This window comes from Dermacentor andersoni, chromosome 3, assembly GCF_023375885.2.
Source record: "Dermacentor andersoni chromosome 3, qqDerAnde1_hic_scaffold, whole genome shotgun sequence".
NCBI classification, from domain to species: domain Eukaryota; kingdom Metazoa; phylum Arthropoda; class Arachnida; order Ixodida; family Ixodidae; genus Dermacentor; species Dermacentor andersoni.
In genome coordinates this window covers 86,176,292-86,189,380 of record NC_092816.1, presented here as the reverse complement: position 1 = coordinate 86,189,380, position 13,089 = coordinate 86,176,292, and the positions used below count along the sequence as shown (strand labels likewise).

General features: G+C 44.6%; 1 protein-coding gene across 4 annotated transcripts in view; it reads right to left on the bottom strand.

Annotated features, from left to right (window-relative positions):
- LOC126525047 (uncharacterized) overlaps positions 1-13,089 on the bottom strand; it is an 87,740-nt gene that overhangs the window by 48,456 nt on the left and 26,195 nt on the right. For 3 of the 4 annotated variants that reach the window (XM_072287242.1, XM_072287243.1, XM_055067495.2), the window contains 2 exons: positions 8,011-8,117; positions 6,830-6,895 (listed from right to left, as the gene is read on the bottom strand). In XM_072287242.1, coding sequence (XP_072143343.1) covers positions 6,830-6,895; positions 8,011-8,032 — 88 coding nt within the window. In that variant the 5' untranslated portion in view covers positions 8,033-8,117. The remainder of the gene's footprint in view (positions 1-6,829; positions 6,896-8,010; positions 8,118-13,089) is intronic. The other variant, XM_050173107.3, reaches the window with a different exon arrangement.

Here is a 13,089-nt window from a genome sequence, read left to right as displayed (position 1 = left end):
ATAGCCAAATTTCTGCCCGTTTTCATGTTATTAGCATATTAGTAAAGACAGTCGTTTTTATAGTAGCCTGTTTGCCCAGTGTAGAAGCCGCTGCAGGGTGTCAGGATCTCGTACACATCTTCAGCTTTGCAGGGGACACAGCATCTGGCACATAGTTTGTCACAGGCCATGTATTCGGGGCAAGTTGAGTTCACTCACTAGCAAAGGGAGAACCAAGCTTCTCGGATATGAAGTAAACCGTCTGTATACTCAGTGGCCTTCATTTCGTGTTACATATGTGGTTACAGCGACCCTTGTTTTAAGCACTTCTTGTCCAGCAGCGGTCGTTTGCTTTTGAAACACTCAGGATAGCTTTCAGCAAGCTGGACAGGAATAACACTGAAAAACCAGCAGATGTTAATTGTCGCACTTATCATGCGAAGCTTCGTACAGTATGATGAGGGCGTAAATAAATGAGGGTGTTCCTCAAGGCCTTGTAGCACATGTCACGAGTTTGGAGCAACATGATGTATAGCACTTTTTTGATCGCATGCTATAGGTTTAGCAGGTGTGGCCATGGTTGAAGTGCAGTGCAAGGTCAAGAAAACAGATATCTATGAGCAGCACCCTGGTAAAGGAGACTCTGGGAAAACTAGTGGGAAGCCTGTTGAACATCTGGTTGACCCACTTGCTGGCTCCATCAGGCAAAGTATGATAAGGAAAAGGGAGTCATCAACACATCAGAAGGTTTTTACATATAAACACTGCTAAGGTCATAATATGCCAACAAGTCTTAGTGCGCAGGCTATGCACGACCAACTACATATGCCTTCTGTTCGGACATTGCTTATTGTAACTAACCAGGATGGAGTAGACAAAAAAAGAACAGCAGCTCCATTAATTTGGTTACACTGGTATCAACAGTGTTTTGTAAGTGTACATTGCCATACTCCCCAATGCCTTCTTGGGTGACATCAGCAAGGACCAGCTTGAGGCAAGGGGTTAATAGACGTCTTTACAAGCTAAAAATGCATGCATGCATGGAGAGCACATTGTGTCCAAAAAGTAGGCACTTCACAGGGGCACTGGAGAAGGAACAGGTTATTAACAGTGGGCAAAGACAAGCTACTAAACACCCAACACTGTTGCCATGTAACAACCTCTGAAACAATCCCTCTTAAAGAGGAAATCATCTTTGTGTATCCATAAAGAGGGCAGATGGGCAAAGCCCCTTCAGTAATGCTGCCAGCTTCAAAAGCCCATTTTGCACATCCTGAATGCTTCCTTCTTAAGACTTTGCTGGGTGCAAGCATTCTACTGTCCAAAAACTGTCATTGAGAGCACTGTTGGTTTGGTGGCAATAAAGTTCAGAAGCAATTGCAACAAACCTCCCTTCCTAGTTGGCCTGGATGCTCACGGTGCTTATGAAGCAGCACCATGAGGAAAGCAAGGTGAGCCGATGCCTCCAAGCCCTTGTTCGTTTATCACACTGTTCTGTTAGTAACAACCATGAGACTTGAAACCAACAAGCTCAAGCTCAGCACTCGCATGGTTACTGCGGAGGATCCATAAAAAGCACAAAAACAGAAAGAAAACTCAAGGGAAAGGATAAAGCACCATTTAACACTTAGTATTGCTACAGCCCACCCCCTTCTTTTATTTTGTCTGGTCGTGCTACATCTTTTTACTTTGCTACATCTTTTTATATATAGGCATGAACTTAGGTGATATTCCCAATCAGTGTCCAATTTTTATATACACTATGTGCTGGTTCAAAGAGGTTCGAAACACTGCAATGGAAGCTTCAAGTAGAAAAGGTGCCTGGAAGAAAAAAAAAAGCTGTGCTGCAACCATCTCGGCAACATCTTGTCCCTTTAATAAAAATTGTGCTTCCATATTAACTTGAGCCCTCCAGTTTAGAGTAAAGTACCAGTGCACTTATGAACAATGAATCAATTCTCAATGAGCATGTGCAGTCCAGCAAAAAGCAGGGGCAAGAATCCGCATTGTGCTCCTGCATTGAAAGTGAATAACACGTACCATAATGGCGAATGTGCTTTAGTAAGCTTCCCTGCAATATGAATTTGTGATGTACAAAGAATTGTCAATAAAGCTTACCACGAGCACAGATGCACTTGTAAATTAGGTCACAATTGAAGATAATGAGCACAGTGTAAACCTATGTGCCCTTTCCACTCTTAGTATGCTTTACTGCATGACGCTAATTTTCACCCCTGTATTGCGGTGTAGCAAGCTACAATAGAAACTTTGCATAATTAGGCTTTTTAGGATTATCTTTCTCGCAATACACTAATATTTCGCGGTGAAGCCTAAGCAATGTACGGTGAAGCATACTAAAAGTGAAAAGGGGCCACTGTCACTGGACATAATAAGAGTTCTTTAATCATACGCTCGCGAACCCGCCGCCACTCAGGTCGCCTAAGTGGACATACTATGCTGGCTGATAGTGGCCCCCTCCCACTTTTAGTATGCTTCACCGCGTAACTAAAATGTACTGCGGCGAAGAAACCGTACATTTGTATTGAGTGAATAAACAAATGGTTTTTACAACAGTACAGAAATAAACGCGCACCATGCATCAGTCTACCACACGGAAGTGTCGCAACATACGGTAGCTGATTCACACAGGCCGTGTAGCCCACTTATCAGTCGTAAAGGGTATTATAGGTAATTCAAAATTTTAGACACACATATGTGTTTATGTTTACGTTCGCACTCCTTGCGTAATAAGACTTCCAGAACTTCCACAATAGAAAGTAATTTTATATGTCTCGTTTTCAACTCGGCCGTCATGCAAATGACATATAGCGCGGAAAAACGTGAACATGCTGCGTGTTAGCGTCGTAAACTTCATACTAGGCAAGGAGCTAGCACACGACAGTCCCGCGACAGGCGCTAATGCGACCAAGACGGGACATGTCTGTGAACGCGCAAACGGAGCCCCTAAGCCACTCTGCTCCTCTGCTACCCCCGCTGCACGGCTGCACCACTCGTTTCAAGCACAGCACACCAAACACACATTCAGCGCTGAACAGTGGGCGGTCGACGCAGTTGCATTTTGCATGACTTGCAGCGAGCAGCACATCCCTCGATGTCCGTTAAGCAAAGTCTGACACGGCGACGCCACATCGCGGTTCACAGAACTTCGCTGCCCAGGCGCTAGGCCACTTCGATATTTCAATTGTCACCACCGCCGGGTTCTCAAGAAAGCACGGGTCACACAACGTAGATTCTGTCGTGCCAGAACTCATCGAGGCCAAAGCCGCACTGCCGCACCGCCACTACTCATGGCTTTCCGCCAAGTAACACAGAACCTACAACCAACACACAAGCAACGCATGCACGATTACATCATAGAATAAAGAAATTACATGAGCAATGTTGAACAACGCGCGGTCCAGAGAACGATCACGCCGAGGACGAACTCGCCACGGCGACGCTCGGCGCCAGCATCGCGCCTTCTCAAAAATCCCTAAATGATGCTGTCCCTAGGCACCTAGGATCAGGTCACGTGAGGGATTTTTGTACGACAAATAGACGCACGCATTCTGCGGTGCTATTCTCGACACGCATGGCGGCTGCACGGCCGCCATTATCCGCCATGTTGACTCTCGGATTGGCTGTCGAGAGGTCACGTGTTTTGAAATTTGTGCCGGGAAGCGGAAGTATTGCAAAATGCAATTTTGCGTTTTCATCAAGATGACGAAACGTGACGTGGAGCTGCAAATTTTATGGACTAATACATTTTTTTGGTCCTTGGCAGCTATATTGCGATGTTAGCGCTTCAAAAAGAATGTGAGCGGTAGTGCGCAGAAGCCAGTGCAATGCATGTGCAATTGCGCGAATATGTGGTGGCGATCCAAGATGTGCGCCATGCCAGCTTGCTGATTGGCTGAAGGAATATCTCGTGAGAAGCGTCACAGGAAGGGCTGTTTCGTAAACGTCATTTTGACGATGCGTGACGTTGCGCTGGGCCGCCATTGCTGAGATTTTCCGCCATAATTTTTGCTGCGACGAGCCGCACGAATTATGCTAATGAGCAGCCATATGCAATGGCAGCCTAGAGGAATGCGTATCGCCACATTTTCCCCGTCGTTTGGCACCACGAAAATCTTTTGTTCATAACGCGTGCTCATAGTATTTGCATCGCTCTCGGGTGGTGTTGACATTTGTGTTTGGGGCCATCATTTTTTAAAAGAACGCGTTTATACAAAATAATATTGGTTGAACATAGCAAACTTTCGGCAATGTTGTCCACTTTTCACTGCTGAATTTGTATTGTAATCAAGATTAATGCCTTTTTGCACAATCAAAAGTTATGACAACGGCCTCTTTCTAATTTATAAAAAGAAATGTACGCAAGGCGGCGCCTTGAAGTTTCCTCCCTCGGTGCGAGTAACCAGCGAAATGAATAAGAGATGGCAGCGCCGGCGCTTACGTCGCGCTAGTGGATATCTCTGGCGCGCGCAACGCTATCGGTGATACTCGGCCGTTTCTCAGCCAGCCGAGTCGGGCTGAGTCACTTGCGTTTCACGAGATAGCGATGACGTAGCCTAGAACGTGCGCGCATCACCACTGGTAGGTCGCCTATGTTGTCTCAAGCAAGAAAACAAGCGCGTTGGCACCAACCATGCGATGACTCATTCCATTTTCCGGGGACACGCATCCCAGCTATTGAAGCAGACGACGGCTTGTACGCAGCAGACGACGGAAGCGAGAAGCGTTTTCGACGGAATAATCATATGCTTTGAGATAGCGGCTTTATTTTTACTGCGGAGGAAAACTGTTTTGCTTTACTGATAACGCTACATTCAGTGCCTTCATTTCAGTTTCTTAGGCAAAACGTCAAGTTGGCGTCGCATTACGTAAGCAAAACTTGGCCACCAGCGCCATTTTGTTTTCGTCGCGTCTACGTCACGCACCGAAGAAAATGGCGGAATGTCCAGAATAGCGCCCCTGGTGATGCCCACGTTTCTGTCGTCCTTTTTCACGTCTTTGTCGTCCCTTCCTTTGTGCGCGCAGCAAACGACGACGACACTGCCGGAATTCAACATTGCGGCACTAGCGACGTTATGTGAGCGTTTGAGAGTATAGCTAGAGGAAATCTTTTCTATTCTAGAAATTGTATTACCGCTAACAATTAAAACATTTTCGCAAGGTAAAAAAAAATACCTATGGGCACCGTAGTTGTGTGGCAGGTTTCCTTCTATTTACGAGTTGTGGACGCTGTGTGCGAGAGTAACTCCTTTTCCGCTCGAAAGGTAGTTGTGCGATCTCCTTTCCCGAAAAGGAATTTTGCCGTAAAGGAGATACTCCTTTGTCGTGTGTCACTGCACTTGAACGCCTTTCCGGTAGATGTCCCCTTACCTAAAGGACTTTAGAGTGCCCGTGTGTCAGGGGTATTAAAGAGGCCCTGAACCACTTTTCATCGAAGTGGAGAAAAACATATGAAGTGAAGATAGGCTATTTCAGAACCACTTTGCCGCAAAAAGTAGTTCAATGCGTTCAGCAGAAACGGAGTTATCGGCAATCAAACACGGCCTCGATCAGTTGTGCTCCCGTTCCTCCTCCAATACCTTGCACTGCGAAGGCTACGGCGGAGTCGTCACCGTGGCGCGCAGTTCAAATTTCCGATTTGGTGCCTATGCCGCGCTTAACTTAAGCCAAACGCGGCTGTCCTCAGAGAGCCGCAGCGCGCTTAGCCACTGGACTCGTGGCGGCACCTCGCGGCGGCCGCGGTGTAGCCGAGCGCAGCGACCAATAGCAGCCGCGTATTGGAGTGTGCTTTATGACGAAATAAAGCACACAGAAAAGAGCGAGGAGCACGGTGTTTTTGAAACGAGAGCGTTTGAGAAAAAGGTGACTTCGCGCTCCGCTTGCGAGCTCCACGGACCGCGTACGACAGCAGAACTTGGCTGAGATGTTCACAACAGCGTATGCTACCCGCGGACTATATTTCACCAAGCCCAAGGGGTGGTTCAGGGCCCTTTTAACGCGCGCCTCCTCCCCCGTTCCGGAGCTGGCGGCGAGGAGGACATCGAGGCACCCCATGGGCACCCTATATACTGAATGGCATTTCTCAAAGCGCGTCTATTGCTTTTTGGACGTTGTACCGTACGATTAGTTTTCGCTGTGAATAGCCCGCGGAACCTTGTCCACGTTTCTGAGTTCCGCTGTCTTTCGCAACGCTTCATTTGGCTCTCCGCTAAATTCGAGCGAGTGCAACGTAAACCTATAGGTGCAGGCGACTCTATGTGTCACGCGATTAAACATTTTGTTGCCACCGTTTTTCGAGGGTATTAACGCCTTGCGTGAGACGTACCGCTGAGTTGTCCCTAATGGCGTCCCACGTAGTCGTGGTACCTTTCAAATGTCACTAGATTACTCGGAAATCCAAGAGGAAAAGTAGCAGCGAGGAACCGATATGTGATGTTAAACATGTATATAAATTTAGCAAAAAAAACAAAAACAAAAAAGAGAGGGGTGCTTTTATCTGAACAACCTAGAAAAATCGGCTTTGTCCACACAGATGGAGATGCTAATGTTAGATTGTCATCGTTCCATCTAATCAAGCAAGCATAGTTCTTTCAGGTTCGTAAGTGACGGGTTGAAAATAAGATCTGCAATTGAAAACGTATTGTGTGACTAGGATTTGGTTGGTTTGTTGGATCAATTCCGCAGCCATCTGACTGCTTACCCCGGATGAATATTTTACGTGGGTGTTCGCGAATTAATCTTGAAAAGAATTGGACGCAATTCGGCACTACAATGGTAAAAGTAGCCTCGGGACAATATATGTATAGCATTCTCACGTAAGTACTATACGCACTTTCAATGTCTTGACCGGCGAATGACACGACCCGAGGTGCTGACTTCTTGGTCGCTCCTTCGGGAACTGCAAGGGGAAGGATTACACTCAGCACTGTGTGCTCGCATTTGCGCTGAGCATATCTGAAAGATGGTCATGCTTTAATGTCCCAGCCAAACGAGTAGCGGCGCGACTAAAACAATTGGAGCAAATTACCGCCGTTCCCAGGAATCGCAAACATTCAGCGTCGCTTGAAGGGACGCTAAAGAGAAACGTAATTGAAACTGTATTAGCAAACTGCCTTTTTCACAATACCCAAAGATGCCACTCATACTGCCATATAGTGGCGGTTTTTCTAAGCCAGAAAAGACGCAAAAACAGGTGGCGACGCCACCTTGAATTATCCGCTACAGCTAGCCATGACGTCATATATTTTTACGGCGTCTGTGGAGACCGAATACGAAGAAAAAAACTTGGAGTTTATGTACTTTAACGTTATTGACTTCGCGCTGACGCATGAGGGCTCGGACTTTGACGCGACATTAAACTATTTGAGCTTTGACCTTTATTTCGTCATCTAATAATCAACTTATTACCGCAAAAAAAAGCGAAAATATATTTCTGAAAGAATATATTATCAGTCTGAACTTATTCAGTACATTTCGATTAATGTCCCTTCTGTGGGGAGGCTGAAGAGGAGGAGCGGAGAAGGAAGAAGGGAGAAGGCGTTCTGGCGGACAGCCGATTCTCTATTTCATTACACCCTTTAGGATTGCGCACCCAGTACGTCATTTTTTGTGGTGCGAAAAAGATTTTTTTTTTTTCATTCTTGCCGCCACCCATGCTTCAAAAACTTATAGGATGCACGCAATTCGCTAGTCTTCCCTTTTCTTTTTTCGCTTTGAAGCCATGCAGTGTAGCTTGTCTGAACCGAAACAGATGCCGTCGGCTTCATGCAAAGGGTAACGTGCACTTGTTATGTCGTTTCATTATATTGAAAGCCACTGGGCGGCTGAAATAATGTGCGTAATCACTCAGATGAGCGGTATCTGCTCTCATTGGAGGATGATAGCGCTTCCTCGGTATGTTAAGGTAGGCAAAAAAAGAAAGAGAAACCGAGAACTGCATAGTTGAAGAAGCCACGTTAAGGTCAGAAAGTAAGAGCAGCTTGTGGGTCAGTCAGCGACTCATGCGGAACATACCAAATGCTGGAATGCTGTCCATTTTGGGTAGTACAAGATCAACCGGCGCGGTGGCAGCTGGAGCTTGTCTTGTCTTGTCTTGTGTCCCAGACAGTGGCGCGTACCCACTATGGGGGATTGGCCAAGAAGCAGGCGGTTTTCCGTAAGTTTAGAAGTATAGAGAAACTAGACTTGAATAGTGGAGCGTGGGACGATAGAACTGTAATTTAGACTTGCAATGAAAGTATTGGTAAGAATTTTGATAAAATAATTTAACGTAAAGGAATTAAGTAATAGAAACTATGGATAATTGTAGAAAATCAGCAAGATACTCTTTTTGTCTCTCTAATAAAATTGTAAACAGCAAGAAAAGCATCCCTGTGGCTGGTTCCCAGTGAAGTTGCCCCAAAAGAAAGAATGTTTGTCGAGGTTAGTGATAGGCCAAGTTTGGTAAATGAGTATTCTAATATTCTTCTTTGTCTTAGAAAGCGGCGGCATGAGAGAAAATAATGTTCGATAGTTTCAGGTGCACTGCAATAAGAACATAGAGGGGACATCGCGAGACCAGACCTGTGTAAGTAAAAATTTAGAGGAGGTATACGGCATCTCAATTTTGTAAAAGATACTTCCAATTGCCTTGAAGGACACCAATTAATATTCCATGGGAAGCCAAGATGGTGGAATTCAGAACACGGTGTTAGCATGGATATTGCAGAATTTTGAGATATAGCGAAATTTCTGTACCTTGCCGCGGTGACATAAGCTGATGTCGGCAAAACAGGTATGATAGGGCCGTTAAGGGATGCTCGTGCGAGTGAATCTGCCATTTCATTCAAGTGCAACCCACGATGTCCCGGTACCCAAAGCAAACATACTTTTCGTAAGTACGGAGGTATCATGGAACGAAATGTTCTTTGAATTGCTGAATTTAATGATGCAGTTAGTGCGGTGCATACAGATAGCGAGTCGGTCATGATAACAGCTAATGGGTCTTTTTGGGGGAGTTTTCGTAATGCTAATATAATCGCTAATAGTTCTGCCTGAAATATAGGTGTGAAGTCGGGAAGGCGAAGGGAGTAGGACCATTGAAGAGATTCAGAGAAGATCCCCACTCCTGCCTTCTCATTGCAAACAGAAGCGTCAGTAGCTACTACGTTGTCAGTGGTTAGCTGGTGCAGGTGGCCGTGTAAGATATTAATTAAACATTGCCTTGGTAATAGTTTTGCATGATTGGGAAATATGTCCTCGAACTCAATTTTGAGGTCTGTAATGGCATCATTTGAATGGTAAACTTGGCGTATGGATACATCCAGTTTTTGTAACTGTGCTTGTACGAATACTATCTGAGGGCTGTGCAATCTCGACCACGATACTTGGAAAAACTCAGCAGGTTCAGTGATAAAGGCATATTGCGTACGTCTTTTTGAAAACTCATAAATTTTTAAAAATGTCTGAACCGTAAGCATGCGGAATCTGCAATCTAGGGTGGGTATATGAGCTTCCTGATATAAAACAGCATTGGCAACAAATCTAGGAAGCCCGAGGCATGACCGTAGAGCTTCTCTTTCTAAAAGTATGAGAGGTTTAATTTTGTAGGCGGGACCACCGGAAAGTATCACGCAGCCGAATTCTAATATGGGCCGAACATACATTTTATAGATTATCAGTAAGGTATCCCTGCGTAGTCCAGAGCGACGGTGGCTGAGCCGGCGGAGCATAGCTACGGCTCGTTCTGCCTTTGTTTTAATATGTTCAATGTGACTGCGCCAGGTGAGTTTGCCATCGTAAATGACACCAAGGTACTTGACTTCGTCAACTTGAGGAATGATTTCTTGTCGGTATTGTAAAGTAATTTGCACCTGTGCAGTTAATGGGAATACCAATACCGCACTTTTGCTAATATTTAACGACATGCATAACCCCTCTAGCCATGTCTCCAGCATTCCTAAGTAATTCTGCAACGACTGTTGTAGTGAATGTATATTATTTGCGGACGTAAAAAATGCGATATCGTCCGCGTAAACATAAACGTGTACTTCCGGACACAAAGGAATTGTGCTTAGCAAAATATTAAATAATATAGGGGAAAGAACGGAACCCTGTGGTACACCTCTTGTCTGCTTGTGTTTGGACGTCGAAATACCACGTTGGTAACAATAAAACTCTCTATCTCTTATAAATTCATAGATCCAAGCGGTTATATATTTTGGGATATTCGTAGACTGAAGTTTATCGAATAGAATACAATGTTCTACAGAGTCGTATGCTTTTGCTACATCTAGCGTCACCAAAGCTGCGTACTCTCGTTTGCGGCGAGCAAGTTTAACGCGGCTCTCTAAGTCTACATGGGCGCACCATATGGAGTGGCCGGGACGAAATCCGATTTGGCAAGGACTGAGAAGGGTGTCATCCTCCATAAAATTTGTTATACGGCCGTGAAGAACTCTTTCTATTAATTTGACGACATTGGAAGTAAGAGAAATTGGTCGTATGTTGTCTAAGTCAAGTCCAGCTGATTTTTTCTTTAATAGTGGAATAATTTTAGCTACTCTCCACTCTCTTGGAACCCATGCATTCTTGAGAGAGAAATTTATTATGTTTAGGAGGTCCTGAGGTTCATTATCAAATAAGACTTTTAGCATTCCTGTTGTAATTCCATCTGGACCGGGGGATGACGCTGGCAGCGAACTAATAATGCGTTCAATCTCTGTCGCTGTTATTATCTCAAAGTCGTCTGCCAAGGGAGGTTTCTTTAGGTTTAAGGGCAATTTATGTTTGAAACGTTGCGCAAGTCCTTGAGCAATTTTTTCAAGTGATTCCGATACTTCTTTTGTAGTTAAAACGACAGAATCGACATTCACGGGCGCCGGTATAACTTTACGAGATCTAAGAAATTTAAACAGGGCCTTTTTATTGCAAGACTTTGAAAGGTATGTGTAGTGCTTGGAATCATAATCCTCCTTAGCTTTTGAGACTGTTCGTTTAAATGTAGTAGCTATATATGTATAATCAGCCCAATTAACAGGACTTTGGTTGAATAAAAGTTTCTTCCACGCTGCTTTTCTGCGTCTAAAATCTCGTTCGCAGTCAGAATTCCACCAGGGACAATATGATCCACCTTTAGTGGATTGCACAAAAAACTGAGCTTTTTTTGATGACTGTTTTAGAATGGAACATAGGCTCATTGCTTTAATATCCCTCTCCATGCCCTCCTGAGCGTGTAAAGCTGATTTTAATGCATTTTTAAATTTTTCGTAATTAACAAAAGTGCGCACATTACTTTCGGCTTGTTCTTCTTTTTCGCCTTCTTCCAGGGCAAGACGAAGATGATGATTACGATGATGATTAGCATGACATACCCACAACGGTGGACTGGCATGGAAGCGATCGGTATAACAGTAATACAAGAGGAGAGTGTGACAGTGTGCTTGCCGGCTTCCACATGCTTATCTGTATGACAAAAATTGTATTGAGGTTAGGTGAGATTAGGTTAGAAAAAGTTAGGGTTTTCTCTTCATTTATCGTTTTTTTTTTTTTCTTGCAAAGCTTGCCTGGCGCTTGGTTTGACGCCTGTCGCCATAAATTGCAGTAGTTGGCTTAGCGAAAATGGTTTCACAGCCACTCTCGTGTGGCCAATCAAGGCCGGGCTGCGGCGGCGTGCTCGGTATCAATCAGTAACGTAACCTGCGTTGTAGTCCCGAAATTTCCCTTTGCCACGTAATTGGCAATAATTATAAAATAAAATTGATCTTGCGTACAAGTCATACAAATGGACACTTCCAGGGCGCAATATTTTTTTTTCGTTGATCCATAATTTATTTGATTCTCACGTCATGCTTTGCCACGGCTCCACTTTGCAAGGTTAGGTTAGGTTAGATTAGGTTAAGTTAGCCAACAAAAAATATTCACACTTTTCGTTCTACAATTTGTATACACTAGCAGAGCACGTATACGTCATTATTTCTACAAAGTCACTTCCCTCGTCAGCGCACTTGGTCCAGCAGTCATAAGCTTCCGTGAAGGAGCGCGCTATGGAGAATATGTAGGCAAAGTTCGAAGTGTGTGGTTTGAATGCGGCCTGCGCAATAAGTTACGTGTACGGGTGCTACGGAGCGTTGTGAGTACGTTTTACTATTACAGCGCGAAATTTCCCCCGTGCACTGCACTGGCATAACTACGAATGCGACCAAGATAAAACTTAGCAACAACGGGCGGCCCACATGGGCAAATCTGCGTGCGAAGTGAAATGCAGCTTTTGCAAGGAAAAAATTCTTAAAACCAAGTGCTCGAAGTCGTCGCGCAGCCCTTAGCAGCTACATCTTCCAATGTTCCGAGAGAACGCTGCATTGTACAAAATTTACATTAAGTAAAAAGGAAATGGGGTTGAGAAGGGGCATGAGACATATTAACCCTTCTGGTTGAATGAGAAGGGTTACAAACAATTATTGGACCTTTCTTTTTGTTTTTTCGGTATTTTCATGCGGTATACAATGTTCGCCCGGTGTGCTCGCTGAGCTAAACGAGACACCTTGTTTATGTTTGGTGAAAGTAACGGCCTGGGGAACGATGCATGTTGTGTTGGCTAAGTTCAGTGAGGGTGGGTAAATTGCGGCCTTTGGAATAAATTACGCATGCAAGCACTCGAGAGCGTTAGAAGCGTTTTGCGAGCTCGTAAAATCTAGCCGATTTTCTTGGCACAACTATAAAAGCCACCGAGGTCACATTTAGCGAAAATGTGGGAAAGGCGAAATGTGAAATTTGTGTGCGGATCGAGTAATGTGTGTGTAGAATAAGTACAGCTTTCACAAAATTAATTTCTTAAGGAAGTTCTCGAAAGTGTCATACGACCGTTATCAGTTATGCTTCGCACTGTCTCTAAACAACTCTGCGTTACGCCTGCGGTTCTGGGGGTAAATTTCGGTATTCTATGTGCCAAAACCAAATTGAGACATACATGCCGTAGTGGGGTACTCCGTATTAATTTTCTCCCCCTGTAGTTCTTCAACGTGCACATAAATCTAAGCACAGGAGCATTCTAGCATTTCTATTCGACACAGCCTCAAACTCGATTTTAACGTCTGGCAAGAGCTGACAGTCGTG